The sequence below is a fragment of the Peromyscus maniculatus genome, chromosome 8 (genome assembly GCF_049852395.1).
Source record: "Peromyscus maniculatus bairdii isolate BWxNUB_F1_BW_parent chromosome 8, HU_Pman_BW_mat_3.1, whole genome shotgun sequence".
NCBI lineage: Eukaryota > Metazoa > Chordata > Mammalia > Rodentia > Cricetidae > Peromyscus > Peromyscus maniculatus.
Window position 1 is genome coordinate 59,080,947 of NC_134859.1, and position 17,658 is coordinate 59,098,604.

The following is a 17,658-nucleotide window of genomic DNA, read 5'->3' on the forward strand; positions in this document are numbered from 1 at the left end:
CTAAGATGCGGAGCTGGCTGCCCAGTGTCTTACCCATGCCTTCTCAGACTCAGCACCAGTACTCTAGCCATAGGGTCCTCCAGGGTAGTGATGTTAAGTGTCATTCTTGAGGTCAGACAGCCCTGAGCTTGAACACAAATTTGGCTACCTACCTGTCTAAGGGTTTCTATTGTGAAGAGACACCGTGACCATGCCAACTCATGAAGGAAAACATTTTATTGAGGTGGCAGCTTATAGTTTCAGAGGTTTAGTCCATTATCATCACGGTGGGGAGCATGGCAGCCTGTGGGCAGACATGGTGCTGGAGAAGGAGCTGCTGCATGTTGATATGCAGGTAACAGGAAGTAGACTGAGTGAAGCTTGAGCAAAAGAGACCTCAAAGCCCACCTCCATAGTGACATACTTCCTCCAACAAGGCCACACCCACTTCAACAAGGCCACATCTCCTAATAGTACCACTCCCTTTGGGGGCCATTTTTTTTTTCAAACTACCACACTACCTAATAACCTGACACCTTTGGCAGGTCATTCAAGGAGCTTTTGTTTCTTTATTGGTATAGTGGAAATAGTGTCAGCACTTTTATGGAGTTTTTGTGACAGTAATCGAGTCCTTGTTTCAAAAGCCGAGCTGGTAATAAACACTCAGTACATGAGCCCTCATGGGGAAACCTGGGGTTTATTGCTCAGCCGGCCTTATATGCCTGCTGTTTGCCCAGCTGTGAACTTGCAGCTGGATGAAGCCAGAGACTGATGAGTGCTGAAGACCAAGAAGACGACCAAGCTAGGGGCCGCCCCAAGTGGGTGATGAGTTTTTCCACCTGAGAAATGCAGACCCTTTGTATTCCTGCCTGCTTCCTGGTCCTGTGAGGGGCAGTAAGTACAAGGCCTTCTCCAGAGGGATGATGGTGGCCAGACAAGAGTTTGTCAAATGCCACACCAAAAAGTGGGTTTTGTTCCCATTCCCTTCCTATCCTTTCAGCCCTTACCTCTCACCTCACTGGTCTCCAGCCCTTAATCCTTGCTAGCTGCCTAGTAAGAATCCCACTTTGGTATCCAAGGCCTGCTGCTGGCTGTCTGGCTACTCCGCTGATTCAAGGTCTATCTGCCCCCCCCACCCCCACGCACACACTTGACTCTCTTCCCTCCACACTGTGCTTCTATCTCTCCTATCCTTCCAGGATACTGCCCTTCCCATACCCGTACCTCTGCCTGTCAAAGTCCGTTACACTCTCAAGCAAGGTCTATTGAGTCCTAAGAACTTGAAGAGCATCCTGGGTGCTTGATGGGATTTCCCCATGAGTCTCATCCTTTGAGTGTGCACACTGATGGGACAACTGAGGCCCAGAAAAGTGATTTAGGAAAGGGCCAGGTTAGAGCCCACATCTCTTGCTCACTGAACCCCCCCCCCACCCAGGCCTTGCCACACAAGCCCCCAGGAGAACTGTCAGCCCTACACATGCAGAGACGTCTGGGAAAGCCAGAGGCAGAAACTACTATGCCACATAGGGGAACTGAGCCCCAGCAACAGTGGTCTGCTTAAAGGTTTGGGAGGCAGTTAAATGTGCCTTGCAAGCTTTGAATCCTGCAGACCCTCCCCTGATCTCTGTTTCCTCCCTCACTCAGCCTACAGGGTGGCTCAGCTGGAGATGGGGGCTGGAAGTTACTGACCGGGTTCCAGCTTTACCAGGGGACACACACCCGAGGTTACAGGGTTACCTTCACTATAGACAGATGAGCACACTCCAAACAGCCCTCATCTCCTCGAGTGAAAATAGACAGTATCCCCTCTGGGGAGTCAGGTGGTAGGTGGTGCCGAGTCCTGGGTGCCTACTGAAGATGTGGTCAGTACAACAAGCAGCAGTCTGGCTGGACTAGGTCTCTGAGGTGTCAGTACTACTTAGTTCCAGGCTTAAATGGCCTTTCCTCCCTAACTTCCTCCTGTCCCCCCACCCCACGTGAACCAGAGAAATTCATTTCTCCAGCTAATATGAGAACAGGTCAAAGCTTGGGTCTTCACTGTCCTAAAACTCCAATGTCCCATCTGTTCATCCGTCCCTGCTCCTTTCCACAACCAGGAACCAGTTACTAGAAAGTCACATGGTTGGAACTACACAGAATGTAACTTTTCTCTGCCTCAGGTAGTTTTAATGAACAGTAGGATTTGGTATGAGAAGCGGCGGGCCTCTCAAGTGTTCCAAGTTGACCTTAAACTCGCTGAGTAGCCAAGAATGGCCTTGATCCTTCCTGCCTCCACCTTTTGAGTGCTGGGATTACAGCCGTGTGCTATCATGCCTAGTTTATTCTGTGCTGGGGAATGAACCAGGGTGCATGCTGGGTGAGAACTCAGTTAAAGCAGCTACACATAGCCCAAATCTTTGTTTTTATAATTGAAAGGCATATTTTTTTTAACTTTGAGCAGTTATTTATTTTACTTTTTTTTTTTTTCCTGTAGATCAGGATAATCCTAAAACCAATCATCCTGCTCCAGCCTCCTGAATGCTAAGATGACAGGTGTGAGCTACCATGCTCAGTGCTCAGATTACAGGTGTGAGCTACCATGCTTAGCTCTGACTGTGTGGGCATGTGCTTGTATTTAACTATGTATGTGTGTATGTATGTATGTATGTATGTATGTATGTATGTATGTATGTGTTCATGTGTGTGTGTGTGTGGAGGCTAGAAATTAATGTTGGGCCTCTTCCTTGATTATTCAACACAGTTTTTTTTTCCTAAAGTTTTCTGTTCTTTCTTTTTGGTGTTTTGAGACAGGGTTTCTCTGTGTAGCCCTGGCTGTCCTGGAACTCTCTATGTAGACCAGGCTGGCCTTGAACTCAGAGATCTGCCTGCGTCTGCTTCTCGAGTGCTGAGATTAAAGCTGTGTGCCACCATGCCCAACTTCTAAAGATTTTTTTTAATTTGTTTTAAAAGTATGTGTGTGTATCTGTGGGTGGGTTTGTTATGTGAATACAGTGTACTCAAAGGTCAGGAGAGAAGCCGGGCGGTGGTGGCGCACGCCTTTAATCCCAGCACTCGGGAGGCAGAGGCAGGCGGATCTCTGTGAGTTCGAGGCCAGCCTGGGCTACTAAGTGAGTTCCAGGAAAGGCGCAAAGCTACACAGAGAAACCCTGTCTCGAAAAACCAAAAAAAAAAAAAAAAAAAAAAAAAAAGGTCAGGAGAGGATGTCACATGTCCTGGAGCTGCAGTTGTAAGTGATTGTAAGCAAGCTGGATGTTTTTGCCAGGAACTGAACTTGGGTCCTTCATAAGAGCATTACATACTCTTAACCACTGAGCCATCTCTCCATTTATTGTTTTAGATACTTGGGTCCTCTGTCAGAGTATTCTGCACTTTTAACCATTGAACCATCTTATCTTCACTTTAGTTTTTGAGATAGGATCTCTCTGTAACCTGGACTCCCAGACTGGCTGGACTGGCTGGTCAGTGAGCTCAGGGATCTGCCTGTCTCTGCGCCTCCAGCACTGGGGTTTTAGATGCTCACCACTTTGCCAGGTTTTTACATGAGTGCTGAGGATTTAGAACCAGGTCCTGTTACCAGTTGAGCTAACTCTCCAGCCCCGTTTGCTGTAACTTTTTGAAAATCATTCTCTACCACCTCCTAAATTCTCTGTGGTTTCGAATCATCAGGCTGCACAGTGGACAGGGAGACAGAAGAGATGAGTCGGGTGGTCAAGAGGAGAAAAGGACAGGGCCGCCTGGGTAGCAGCCTGGGAGCTTAGTGTTGACTCCCCGATGTCCCTCGATGGCTGTGGCTGCCCCACAACTTCTTCGAACTGCAATGTCAAATCTCTCCTAATTGAATCCTCAAGCTGCAAAACTCTTTTAGGAGGGAGCTAGGCCTGTGTAGCGGAGTAATTAACTGCTTCTGCCTCTCCTACCTCCTACTCTGTAGGCCCCCAGAGCTAGTGTAATGGTGGGGTTCCTGACTGTCATGCACAGCTGGCCATCCCAAACATAAACGTTTCTTTAAAATGCACACTAGGGAGCCTGCCGAGGTGGCTGTAATACCTGTAATCCCATCTCAGGAGGTGGAGGCAGGAGGATTAGAAGTTCAAGGTCATTCTATGCTGCAAAGTGAGTAGCAGGCCAGCCAGTGCTACAGGGCAAGATCATGTCTCAAAACTGGGGATATGGCTCTCTGGTCAAGGGTTTTGTTAGTATGCGCAAGTCTCTGGGTTCCATTGTCAGTACAGAGGGGGAAAAATGGAGATAAAGAAAATACATTCCATTCTGTCAATCCTGTAGGGTAAAAGGGCCAGCCAAAGAAACCCACCCTGACCCTGAACTCAGAGCCAGTGAAAGAGACACTTTGGCCCTGAACCCAAACTAAAGAAACATACCCTGACCCTGAAACCAGAGCCAAATCTGCCCCTGACCAACTGAGCACAAAACCAACCAATCCCTGAGACGAAACGAACCAGTCCCTGAGCACAAAATTCAGCCAATCTTTGAGCTTGTCCAAACTCAAGGATTGAAATCTGACCAAGTCCCACCCTGGAAAAACTGCCTCCGAGAAGCCCCATGTAAGCCTTGTGCCTGTTCAGTTTCCTGCTGCCCTTTTCCACTCTGACCGAGGCAGGCACCCTCCTCGATTCTTCCCTCCAGATAAATCTCTCGAATAAGGTTTGGGTGACGACCGGAGCAGAGCAGAACACGGCTGTAACACTTTCTCTGGGGAAACCTTCCCCTAGTGGAGCAGAATTGTTACACTGCGCAGGACCAGAGCAGAACTGTAACAACTTTGCTGGGGAAACCCTCCTCTGCCCAGCAGAGTTGTTACATCGAGGAAACCTTTGCCTGGAGCAGGGCTGTGCTTACAGTGACTTGTGGTATTCCTTGGCTCCCGACTGGATTCCTTGGATCCCTTTCCATCTGAGCTGCAATGCTTACAAACCCAATTTTGTACTTACTTTTGCATTACATTCAACCAAAGCTACCCTTCTAAGGAATTCCATCTTTGTCCCATGGTGTAGGCCCATTTTAAGAAAAACCTTGGATGTGCTACACCACTTCTGTTGGATCTCCCCGCCCCCACCCTGAGACAGGGTTTCTCTGTGTAGTTTTGGTCCTGGATCTTGCTCTGTAGACCAGGCTGGCCTCTAACTCACAGAGATCCACCTGGCTCTGCCGCCTGAGTGCTGGGATTAAAGGCGTGCACCACCACTGCCTGGCTTTCTGTTGGATCTTATCACCCCATATGATAGCTCGTTTAGCCCTTGCATTCTTCTCTGGAGGCGTGTGTTGTTCTATTTTCTGATGAAGGAACTGAGACTTGAGGGTTAAGTGGCATGCCTAAGAACACCCCTGGTATGTCTTATCTTTGTGTTTTCTGTCTTAGAATTATTGGTCTGTGAATAGATTTTTAGGGGCTCAGATATAGTATGGTCTCACCTGTTCCTGAGTCAGATTGGGAGACAGGTCGAGAGACACAAAATCAGCACTCATGGCAGACAAGAGGTTCCTTCTGGAAGTCTGAAGCCTTTCCTCTTTCCCAGCCAGACTCTTACTAGAAACATTTGCAAGAAGTCATTCTAATGAGCCTTTGATGGGTAGAGCCCCCAGACGCAAGAAAACGGGGTCTAAGCTCTGGCTCTGCCCTTTGGGTAGGTCACTACCATCTTGGAGTACCCCTCCCCACACCTTTAAGATAGGTCTGTAGCTTAGGCTGGCCTCAAGCTAGTTATGTATTGAAAGATAACCTTGAACTCCTAATCCTCCTGCCTCTATCTCCCAAGTGCTGGGAATACAATCATGTACCACCATGCCCAGCTTAAATTTAGGCAGGGTCTCACCTTGGAGCCCTGGAACTCATTATGTAGACTGGGATGGCCTGGAAATCATAAAAGTGTACCTGCCTCTGACTCCTGAGTGCTGGGATTAAAGGCATATAATCCTATGCTGGGCCCCAGCTTAAATTTTTGACTACATAAAATGGCTCAGTTACTGGAAGACTTGACAGAGACAAGGTTTACCACGCAAATAACTTTGTAAACGTGCAGATTGCCAAAGGATGATAGATTATAGTTCATTCTGGGCTCTGAAGCGTGATGGTCGAGGCTCAGATCCAGGTAATCATTTAAATAGCTTATACCTTGAGAAAACTATGCCCCAGTTTTCTCCTATGTGAAATGAAGGTAATAATAAAATCTTATTCATAGAGTTGTAAGGGTTCAAGCCTTGGTAGTATTAGGCACATAGTAATCGCTCAGCAGTTTTTAGGAACATAGTCCTCAAAGTGTAGGTATTTTGGAACCTCAGACGACGCTCCACCTCCGGCTCGGTTTGGTCCCACCCCCTCCCCGCGAAATCCCGCCCCAAGCCGGTCCCAGGTTCCCGGGCCACCAAGGGGGCGCCAGAGAGTAGGACAGCTTTCTGGTCGAACCGGGCGACGCTCTGGCTGCCAGCGGCTCTCCTCTGTGGTTGGCGGCGGCGGCGCTCTAGGCGGCGGGTTGTGAGGGGCGGGCTTTCTGTGGTGCGGCCGGCTGGCAGCTATGGCGGCCGTTCGCGGCCTGCGAGTGTCTGTGAAGGCAGAGGCCCCGGCCGGGCCCCCGGCTTTGGGTCTCCCGTCGCCCGAGGTGGAGTCCGGGTTGGAGCGTGGCGAGCCGGAGCCCATGGAGGTGGAGGAGGGCGAGTTGGAGATCGTGCCGGTGCGGCGCTCGCTGAAGGAACTGCTCCCGGTACGGGCGAGGGGCGGGGGCTGAGGAGGAGGTCGCCGAGCGGGCGTCCCTGGCGAGGCGGCGGAGAGGTGGCGGCGGACCGCGGCGCTCGCCCGAGTCCGGGAACCCGGAGAGGGGCGCGAGCGCCGGAGGGAGGGGGGGCCCGCGCTTGGCCCGGAGGGAGCCGGAGCGAGAGAAAAGGACACCCGGGCGCCCGGAAATGGGTGCCGAGACGGCTGGAGGAGGCGGGAGAGCCGGGAGAGAGTTGGGGACACCCCTCGCTCTGCCCCCTCGGTGCCGGCCGGGGGCCCCCGGAGCGAAGAAGCTGTGTCCCGCTGGAGATAAAAGGGAGCCGCGGGCGGGAACAGAACCTGGAGCAGCTCTGAGAGGAAGTGTTAGGTGGCGCTGGCATCCAGGTCTCCTGGCGGGTCCTGCCCCGGCGGCGGAGTTCGTGTCTGTTCACAAACATGGCCATGGGAAGGTTAGACCTGTCAAGCAGCAGACGCTCGTGTGTTGGTGGTGTGGGTGAGGGTCCTCCTGTCCCCCGCGCACCTTCGCTGCGTCCACTCGGCGGTCCCGCCTTCGGACGCTCGATGACACCTGATCTGTCTCTTTTACCCCAGTGGGTAATGAGATGAGGAGGAGTGTTTTTGCCTGTGGTTTGGTAGTCACATGCCCTATTCTTAAAGCTGGCCTGAGGCCTGGATCGCTCGATTTTTAACACACAACGTGAACTTTCCCCCCCTTATTTACATGTGACGTTGTGAGTAAAGGCTTAGGTAGTGATGGCGAATGACAGTGACTTTGGTAACAACATAATGGCAGCTTTAGCACTTTCCACTTTATACCATCTAGATTTCACTGCAGTTGTGACTTAGGTGTTATCCGTTCATTCAGTTTAACATGTATATATCGCACCCCCCCCACACACACACAGTGTGCTAGACATAATCCTAGGTGTTTGATTAAGATCAAACTCCCTCTTTGAGTTTGCCCTAGTAAGGGACAGAAGTAAATAAATACTTTTCTTTTGTGTCAGGTACTACGAAGAAAACACACTCTGTTAATAGCACAGAAAGTACAGTGCCCAGGAGGGATGTGAAGCAGTCAGTGTGTGTCAGGATGTATAGGGAAGTTCCCTTATCTAGTCAGATTTAACCTTAACCCTACATGACAAGAAGAGGCAACCATGTCAGTTGGAAGGGAGCATTTCCTAATAGGGAGACAGCAAGCACAACGACTCTGAGATGGAAACGAGATTGTTTTGTTGGAGAAGTGTTGGGGTATATTAAGCTCAAAGGGGAGATCGGAAGTCAGAAAGACATAGCATACATAGAAGAAAGCAAGGCTCAGAGATGTCCAGGGTATTGAATTGCAGAGCTGAGACTTCAGTCCCCACTCAATCCGTTTCCCCTCCTTTTTTCATTGTATTGGGCTGTGTTTTTCCCAGAAATTTGGGACTTTATGTATTTTTGTGGAGGCATTTGCTCCACCTAGTGGCTATGAGGGGAATTTGTCCAGTCTGGGTTGGGGAGCTAAGTGACTATCTCATTTTTGACGTTTTTTCCACAAACGCCTTTAGATTTTCCTTTCTGTAGATACTCAGTTAACAGAATTACTTAATATTTTGTACAGGCTTCTGTCTGGGGTCTGAAAAAGACTTCTTGTTAGAATGGTCCATTGCTACTGTGGAATCTCAGAGAGAGAGAGACTTCTTAATAACACAGGTGTTAGGGTGGAGAAGGGCTGCTGAAAAGAATGACTTCAAAAAGAGCCGGTTCTCAGACTGCCTTTAATCATGATTTCCCTCCCAGAATTTCCCATCTCTTCTCTTCTGTTAGGACACAAGCAGAAGATATGAAAACAAGGCTGGCAGCTTCATCACTGGAATCGATGTTACCTCCAAGGTAAGACAGACTGGGATTATTTGTTCAATTTGATAAGTAGGTGAAATTAATACTTGGTCTTTAGGACTTACAGATAGTAAATATTCTTTGCCTCCTTTTTTCTTTTGTTACATATATATAAAATCATATTATCAAATATCTATATTTATCTATCTACCCAAGGATGCCCTTGTATATTCCTGAAGACATCCAGGCAGCATTTGTATGTGCTTGTATCCATGAAAAGATAATCACTATACTTAGATGCCTGTACTTAGCTATTTCCATGAAAGGAATGTTTATTTTAGTATTTATTTATTATTGTATATGATGTATCTGTGTCTGTGTGTAGGAGTGTGTCCATGCTATAGCACACAAGTGGAAGTTAAAGAACAGCCTCAGGTGTTGGTTTTCACCTCCCGTCTTTTTTTTAGTAGTGGTAGTAGTAGTATTTTTAGATTTATGTATATGAGTGGTTTGCTTGCATGTGTGTAAGTGTGCTACATGTAGACCTGGTGCCTGAGGAGGTCAGGAGAGGGCTTCAGATCCCCTAGAACTGGAATTTCAGATAGTTGTAGCTGCCCTGTAGGTACTGGGAACTTAACCTGGATCTCTGCAAGAACAGCCAGTGCTTCAAACTGCTGAGCTGTCTCTCCATCCCCCTCCTACCTTTTCTCTCTCTCTCTCTCTCTTTCCTCTTTCTCTCTCTCTCTCTCTCTCTCTCTCTCTCTCTCTCTCTCTCTCTCTCACACACACACACACACACACATACACACACACACACACACACACTCACTCACTCACACTCTGGCTGTTAGCTATTGTACTGTATACGTTAGGCTAGTTGGTTTGCATGCTTCTGGGGGGATTCTACCATCTCTGCCTCCTATCTTCCACTCTACTATAAGAGTGCTGGAATTACAGACATGTGCCACAATGTCTGGCTTTTTACATGTACATGGGTTCCAGGAATCCAGACTCAGGTCGTCAGGCTTACATGGCAAGCTCTTTTTTTTTTTTTTTTTTTTTTTTTTTGGTTTTTCGAGACAGGGTTTCTCTGTGTAGCTTTGTGCCTTTCCTGGAACCCACTCTGTAGCCCAGGCTGGCCTCGAACTCACAGAGATCCACCGGGCTCTGCCTCCCGAGTGCTGGGATTAAAGGCGTGCGCCACCACCGTCTGGCTACATGGCAAGCACTTTTACCCACAGAGTCATGCCATGCCCCTGGCCTCAGGAATGCTTACTTGGATGTCACTTTTTAAAAAAATGTGTTTTGTTTCTACTACCTATAAAAACATTAAAAGCACCCAACATGTAAATAAACCCTTGGTACATGTCTATTCCTCACTGGTTGCCAGTGTAGGAAGAAAATAGGGTTTTCTTGTTGTGTGTGTGCTTAAGCTCTGAGGACCATGCTAACCGAATTATTTCCAGCATCTTGACAATGTTGCCTTTCGCTAAGTGATTGCTATTACCATTGTACCCCCTTCATTGTGATACCGTAGAGTGAAGCCTCTTATTTTCCATGTGATGAACAGTCAGTATGTAGTATATTGCTTTAATTCAGTTCAGGCTTTTTTTTTTCTTCCTGATATAAATGTGTACAGTTCAGTTTGAAACAGAATTTTCTTTTTTTTTTTTTTTTTTTTGGTTTTTCGAGACAGGGTTTCTCTGTGTAGCTTTGCGCCTTTCCTGGAACTCACTTTGGAGACCAGGCTGGCCTCGAACTCACAGAGATCCGCCTGCCTCTGCCTCCCAAGTGCTGGGATTAAAGGCGTGCGCCACCACCGCCCGGCCAAGAATTTTCAACATATATATATGTTTTGTCATCCCCCCCCCCCCAGTTTTTTGAAACAGGGTTTCACTGTGTAGCCCTAGCTGTCCTGGAACTCTCTCTATAGACCAGGCTGACCTTGAACTCACAGAGATCTGCCTGCCTCTGCTCAGAGTTCTGGGATTAAAGGTGTGTGCCAACCAGCTTCAATTACATTTTTTATTTTGTATGTGTGTATATCAGTGTTTTGCCTACTTATATTATGTGCATGCCTGGTACTTGTGGAGGTCAGAAGAAGGCATCAGATCCCCTGGAACTGTATTTATAGACAGTTGTAAGCTATAACATGTGGGTGCTGGGAACTGAACCCAGGTCCTCTGTAAGAGCCACTAATGCCCTTAACTGCTGAGCCATCTTTCCAGGCCCAATTTAAAATTTAAAGAGTATATATCTATATGTTGGATGTTTAAAAACAAGAATAAAAATAAATATATCATACTTGGCTTTTTATAGTTTCTCTGTCTCAGTTTATTTCAGATTACTTAAAGGCTAAAAGAAAGCTGAGCACCTTCTAGTCCAGAAAATAGTACAGAGTGAAAATGTTCTCGTAATTAAGAAGTAGACTGCTCCTAACCCTCCGTCATTTTCTAGTACATGAACAGGTACCTGGGGAAAGGATTTTGTACTTGAATTGTTAGTAAAGGATTTGGCTGGGGAGACGGCTCAGCCCTCAAAGTTCTTGTTGTGTCAGCGTGAAGACCTGAGTTCAGATCCTCAGCCCCACATAAAAACCACAGGGCAGTGTGTTTGCATCTATAATTGCAGCACTAAGGAAGACCTGCACCCCCACCCGCAAATGCACACACGTTCCTCCTACACACTGTAGTGCACGCATCACACACACACACACACACACACACACACACTCGCTAAAAAAAGTAGATTGTCATTTGTGCTAAGTAGACATCAGTGTAAAAATTATCCTAACTATTAGGAAGTAACAGAAGCATTGCTGCTTCCTCAGTGCCACAAGCTACTTCAGTCAGACCTTCAGTCTTCCAGTTAGTGAGGTTCTTGAGCCATCAGAGAAATACATCAATCCAAAGCAGAGTTGGACCCGAATTTATTTTTACTCTTGCAAGAAATCTACAAAGCTGAATGTTTTTTTTTTCAGCAAAATGCCAAACCTCTTTGTTACTTAAAAATGAAAACAGGCAATTCCATGTACATAAGGCTGGAATAGAGGAGACTGTTTTTGCTCCTGTGTTATTTTTAAATGGGATGTGACTTTTAGGGAGTGGATCATTCAGGCAGACATGAATGTGGAAGAGCATAATAGGTGTGATTACTCTGTCCACAGACAAAGTAAAGTGATAATGGTAGTTGTGGAGTCCTAGAAATAGCACTGGATCAGATCTGTTCTTAGCTAGTAGAAATATTTCCTCCAAACCTTTTTCCATTTTTGTATCTCCATTTCTGCACTAGGAGAATTTGAGAAGTTGAAGTTATTTGTTGTAACTTCTTGACATGATTGCTGATAACACATGGAGTATCAGAAAACTTTATAAACAAGTGTTGATTGAATTCCTACTATGTTCTGAGTGTAGTCATAGGCTATGACAGAATGGAGAGGATTTTGGCAGGGCTACTGTACACTGTGCATGTCCAGTTCACTGTAAAACAAATTCAAGGCACAGGTTGCTTATTTCTTCTGATTTATTTTAAGGTTGCAGCATGCTGTTTGTGATTTAACATTCCTCATCTTCCTTTTATCTCTTTGACTTTTTTGTACTTCCTAGGAAGCAATTGAAAAGAAAGAACAGCGAGCCAAGCGCTTCCACTTTCGAGCAGAAGTAAATCTTGCCCAGAGAAATGTAGCCTTGGACCGAGACATGATGAAGAAAGGTACAGTGTGTTTGGGGAAATTTTTTCATTCTGTTCTAAGAGTAACTTTCCCTGCCATCACTTCATGTTTCTGGCTTTGTCCTGTATGTCCAGTCCTCATCCAAATACCCAAGAGGAAGGGATTCTGACATCACCGGTGTAAAGGTGAGATGCTGTCAGATGTTTCTCAGTTAGAGCTAGAACAATGGGACAAAGGAGATTGTGAAGGGAGCTTGTGTCAGAGATGATATGTGCTATAGACCGCCTCGTTGTCTGCTTTCATTGTAGTGATGTAAGCCTCTTTGCCTTTAAGAATAGTGGAGCTGGGCGGTGGTGGCGCACGCCTTTAATCCCAGCACTCGGGAGGCAGAGTCAGGCAGATCTTTGTGAGTTCGAAGCCAGCCTGGTCTACAGAGTGAGTTCTAGGAAAGGCGCAAAGCTACACAGAGAAACCCTGTCTCTGTCTTGAAAAACCAAAAAAAAAAAAAAAAAAAGAAGAACAGTGGAAGTGTCCTACTGTGATGCTTTCTTTTAGAGCAGTTGGAGCATTTTGGGAATTGGTGGGATTTTTTTTTTTTTTTTATAATGTCAATACATGGTACATGCAGACCTCCTAGTAATTATTGTCAAAGAGGCCTAAACCAATTATAGTCTATTTTATTTAGGTATTTTGCTCCCTAGACCTCACAGCAAGGCAGTTGATAGTGGTGGGTTTTTGTTTGTTTGTGGTGATAGGTGTAACTCTGAGATTTGCTCATGCTAACAAGTCAAGTCACCACAGCCTCAGCCCAATTACTCACTTTCTGTTTGCTTGCTTGAGACAACGTCTCATGTAGCCCAGACTGGTTTCAAACTGAAGATAATTTTGAACTCATAGTCTTTCTGCTTCTCCCTCCCAAGTTCTAGGATTATAGGGGTATATATACCATACTCGATAGCAAAGCAATTTATAAAAAAAGTGTTCCGGGGAGCATTTCCCTGGAGTGAGCCTACATTCTTTTTTTATTACCCTCTAATCTAAATCCATGTATACAAAAGGCCTCTCTCTGTTGTATTTGCCAATATTGGTATTTATAAAGGGCTCAGGAAGCAGCCTTCTTACTGCATGTTGAAGCTCTGTGGTGTTGTGTGAGTCCCTTTAGTCCTGCTTGGTTGATGAAAGCAGTTTGTAAACCTGATGGATGAGGGAAAGAATGGCCACTGTTTGTTGGGAACATGTTTTCTTAGGGCAGTGGGTAAGCACATTATCTATTTGTTTCTCACAGTAACTCTGAGGAATATATTTTTTATCATTATTTTACAAAGGAAGAAACAGGTTGTAGAAGTTTAATGTATTGCTCAGATCTAATGAAAGAACCAGGATTTCAACCTAGGTTTACCTGACTCTAAAGACTCACACCTTACGTTAAACAAAACAAAACACATTCTGTGTGTGTGTGTGTGTGTGTGTGTGTGTGTGTGTACATCACAGCCTCTGTGTGAAGGTCTGAGGATAACTTTAGGGAGATGATTCTTTCCTACTCTGTGGCTCCTGGGAATCAAACTCAGGTGGTCAGACTTAGCTGCAAGGGTCTTTACCCTCTAAGCCATATCTCACCAGCCCTATGCTTAACATTTAACCTTACTTCTAACACTTTTGGTCTATTGGTATAATTTTATATATGTGAATATTTTAAGTGTAATGTGTATATAATTCCATAGTCCTAGACCATGTCACTCTTTAGTCAGTCCTAGTGGGATAGAGTAGTGTCTGTGCAGAACTGGTTACTCTTCTCCCTGAATTCTGAGTTCAAGTTGAGGATTGTGACCTTAGTTTTCTTGCAGACTCTGGGGTTCCAGACCTACATGGGTCTCAATATAAGGAAAAGTCCTATGAAGTCCAGGGATAGCTATATATAGCTTTCAGTCATGTGCTAGCACGATGTAGGCCTAGGAAGACCTTGGACTCTTCTCTCACAGCTCAGCTTTGAAAGCTCCATGTTTTACTGCACCTTTTGGCTTATAGTCCCAGCCACAGTTCATGCTTTTCTCTCTGCTCATTTGCCTTCTGTGAAGCATCCCTGATTTTGTGCTCAAAACTCCCTCTTCTGTTGGTGCTTTTAGGATCACAAAACCCTCATAGAATCTAGTGCCAGTTCTTTTGTTACTGGGACAAGTTACTGAACCTTTTAAAGACTTATTTTTCTTGTCCACAAAATGGGAATACAATATCTATGTTATTAGTAGGATTGCTTTGGGGTTAAATTTTAGTCAAGAGTATTTATCCTGCACATGGAAAAGCAATCAGAATCTTAAGTTTCTGCTTTTGTTTTAGGCAGAATCTCATGTAGCCCAGGCTAGCCTTGAACTCTGATTCTCCTGCTTCTGACTCCCAAGTTCTGAGTTTATTGGTATGGGACAACATGCCCAGCTATGCAGATATTTCATTTAAAAGACAGTAGTAGCTTTGCCTGGACATCACCTGGGGAATATTGCTCATTTTATAGTGCAATCTGAAAATGAACCTTAGGCAAGATGGCTTAAATGATGTCCCTGATATCCATCTAGATGAATTTAAGGTAGAATTGTGGGTAGATAGGGTTGGATAAGCCCTAGAGGTAACTATTGTTTTTGTATCTTCTGGGTAATTTTAATGCAGAGTCAGGATTGGACAGGATTGGACAAGATTGCGAACCATTGGTTTTGAGCCAAGGTTATGAAGCCCAGTTGCCTGGATTCAGATTCTTTTTGTAGTTCTGTAGCTTAGACAAATTGTCTAGCCACTGTGAACTCTTGGAAGACAGACAGAATTGACAGGAGTCTGACAAAATGTTGCAGCTCTTCAATTGGTGCTTGGCACATAATAGGCGCCCAGTAGATGTTAGTTATCTGGCATTCAGCTAAGTAGTCACCTGAGCAGCCCAGTCTTAGAGAGAGAGAAATTAAAATAAGTATCTTCATACTCACAGCTATACCAGATATCATGTGATTTTTTTTCTTATATCCACAATAATAACACTTGTTAAATGCTTACTGAGTTACAGTTGCTCTGCTTTGTGGCAAATTTATCCTTTTAGCAATTCCCTGAGGGATTTTACTGATGAGAAAACCAAGGTGCTGAGAGGTTGAGAAACTTGCCTGAGGTTCTACAGCCATGAATGTAACAGGGCTGTGCTTGAAGGCTGGACTGACTGGAAGCCTGGATTCCTATTTTGTTAGCATTTAGGGACCCAACTTGAGACAGGCTACATTTATTATGCTTCAAAAGGGATTTGCTGCTTTTGGATGTCTTGTTGCTAAATAGCTTTGGTCTTCATGTCTCTAGGATCAGAGATTTCATGGTTGGGAGGGACCTTCTAGTTCATTTAAACCAGCTTCCTTCCCAATACTTCAGGCCCTTGGGCATCCAGAGATTGTGTGAGAATCATTATGGGGCAGGCAGCTTTGTCTTAGGATACTTCCCCATGTGGAACATTGCTCTCCAGGAATTTCTGTCTGGTAGTTGCTGTGTGACTCCTAGGAAAAACATGTTAAGTACTTTGCTCATTTATGTATAACTGCTCAGGAGATAGAAATACAGCCTCACCCCCCCCCCCTTTTTTTTTCTTTTGACACAAGGTATTAGGATAGCCCACTGGCCTTAGGGTTGGTCCTCCTGCCTCACTCAGTCTTATAAGTACTGGGTTACTAGTGTGAGCCATCTCATTTGGTCCTGACCAACTTTGTTTTGTATGACATGTCTTTCTGATCTCCTGTCTCTCTAGTTTCTAAATGTCCTTCCTAAGACGCTGTGTAGACTCTGGATACAGTATATGCATTGAGTGGCAGACTTGTTGCTCCTTATCCTCTTCCTTGTGCCAATCATGGCAATAGACTTGTCTTCAGCCCAGGAATTCCTTCTACCGACTGAGTGCCGTGCTGGGGTTACAGGGTTGCACCATCACACCTGTTTTCTGTTATATGGCTTTTATCTCTATAACTGTCTTCCTCGTTATATCTTTTGCACCTTAAGTCTGTGTAGCTTCTTTTTCTTGATCCAGTTGTCAGCTAGATTGAACCGTGTAGTCCCATCTTCTGCAGAGAAGCAGATGTACTGATTTCCTGGACTGTCCACATTTACTCTTGATGAAACACCATCTATGGTATTCCTTGAATTTTGTTGATTTAATAATCTTTTAAACATACAAACCCCCAAACCATATGAGTCTAGTGTGGTTTTTCTTAGAACCTTTCTCTCTCTCTCTCTCTCTCTCTCTCTCTCTCTCTCTCTCTCTCTCTCTCTCTCTCTCTCTACTTTATTTAGTCTGTGTGTCTTTTACAGCATGTGTCTTAATCCAGTTCATTTCCTGTCCCTTTGCATCCACTCCTGCACCTCCCCCAAATAAAACAAAATTTAAGGGGAAAAAATTAAAAATCTTGTAATGGAAGCTGCACTGTGACACAGTGAGTCACACAGTAAACCACTTTGTCTATATATCTTTACTTGCAAATGTTCATTGTAAAGTCATTGGTCTGGTTTGAGGCCTCTGGTTTCTACTACACTGTCAATGCTAGGTCCTCACTAGGGCTCTTCTTGGATATCCTGTTGTTCCTTGTGTTGTGGAGATCCTACGGCTTTGGGTCTATGGGTCTGGTCGGGTCTGGTCCCCTCACATGTTCCAGTACATCACAGATGGGATAGATGTTGGGGTGGGCCAAGTCATAACCCTGGTTCTCGGCCGAGGCAGCTGTAGAGTTGGTCCGCCTGCCAGTTCTCCCCTGTCCTCACCACCAGGGTGGGCTCTCCAGCCTTGTCCCTGCTGATTCACCTCTTGCAGCAGTGAGGGAGGGGTGGGGCCAGTTCTCCTGCTTTCACATCCTCAGGGTTGGTTATCTGCATCTACACCAGGTGAGGTACAGGGGCAGCACTCCCAAGTGCTGCAGCTGATGAGGAGTAAGGACAGTCCTCCCACTCTTATGACCCCAGGCCAGCTCCTCCACCTGTTTCAGGCATTGATGGGGTTAGGAGGAAGGGCATCTCTCTCTAGTCCATGCTGCCATATGGCAGATGAGGGGTGGGGCTAGGTCTCCCACAGTCACTACTTTGGGGCTGGCTCACCCACACCTCCCAGTAGGGTTGACTCTATTGTGTTGCCCAGGCTAGGTACAGGGCCTGCTCTCCCAAGTACTGTAGTTGGTAGGGGTCAGGGGTAACTCCTACTCTTATGACCATAGCTCTCTCAACTGCCTCAGGTATTGATAGGGTCTCTCCTCCACCCATGCTGCTACAAGACAGATAGAGGTAATGGGGACAGCTCTCCCGAGCTTGTAATTTCAGGGCTGACTCACCCTACCTGTGCCAACAGGTTGGTTCTTAGAGCGTTTTCATACTGCTACTATATTAGGGCCATTGGCTTTGTTTTTAATTACTCTAATCTGAGACCTGAGGATTGACTTTTTTCCTTTGGGTTTTCTGAAGTCTG

General features: G+C 45.9%; 1 protein-coding gene across 2 annotated transcripts in view; it reads left to right on the plus strand.

The window, feature by feature from the left end:
• Window positions 1-6,439: 6,439 nt before the first annotated feature.
• Window positions 6,440-17,658, plus strand: part of Ncbp3 (nuclear cap binding subunit 3) — a 33,786-nt gene continuing 22,567 nt past the window's right edge. Inside the window, exons 1-3 of one of the 2 annotated variants that reach the window (XM_006992213.4) lie at window positions 6,440-6,695; window positions 8,516-8,581; window positions 12,133-12,238. In XM_006992213.4, coding sequence (XP_006992275.1) covers window positions 6,510-6,695; window positions 8,516-8,581; window positions 12,133-12,238 — 358 coding nt within the window. In that variant the 5' untranslated portion in view covers window positions 6,440-6,509. The remainder of the gene's footprint in view (window positions 6,696-8,515; window positions 8,582-12,132; window positions 12,239-17,658) is intronic. The other variant, XM_076542843.1, reaches the window with a different exon arrangement.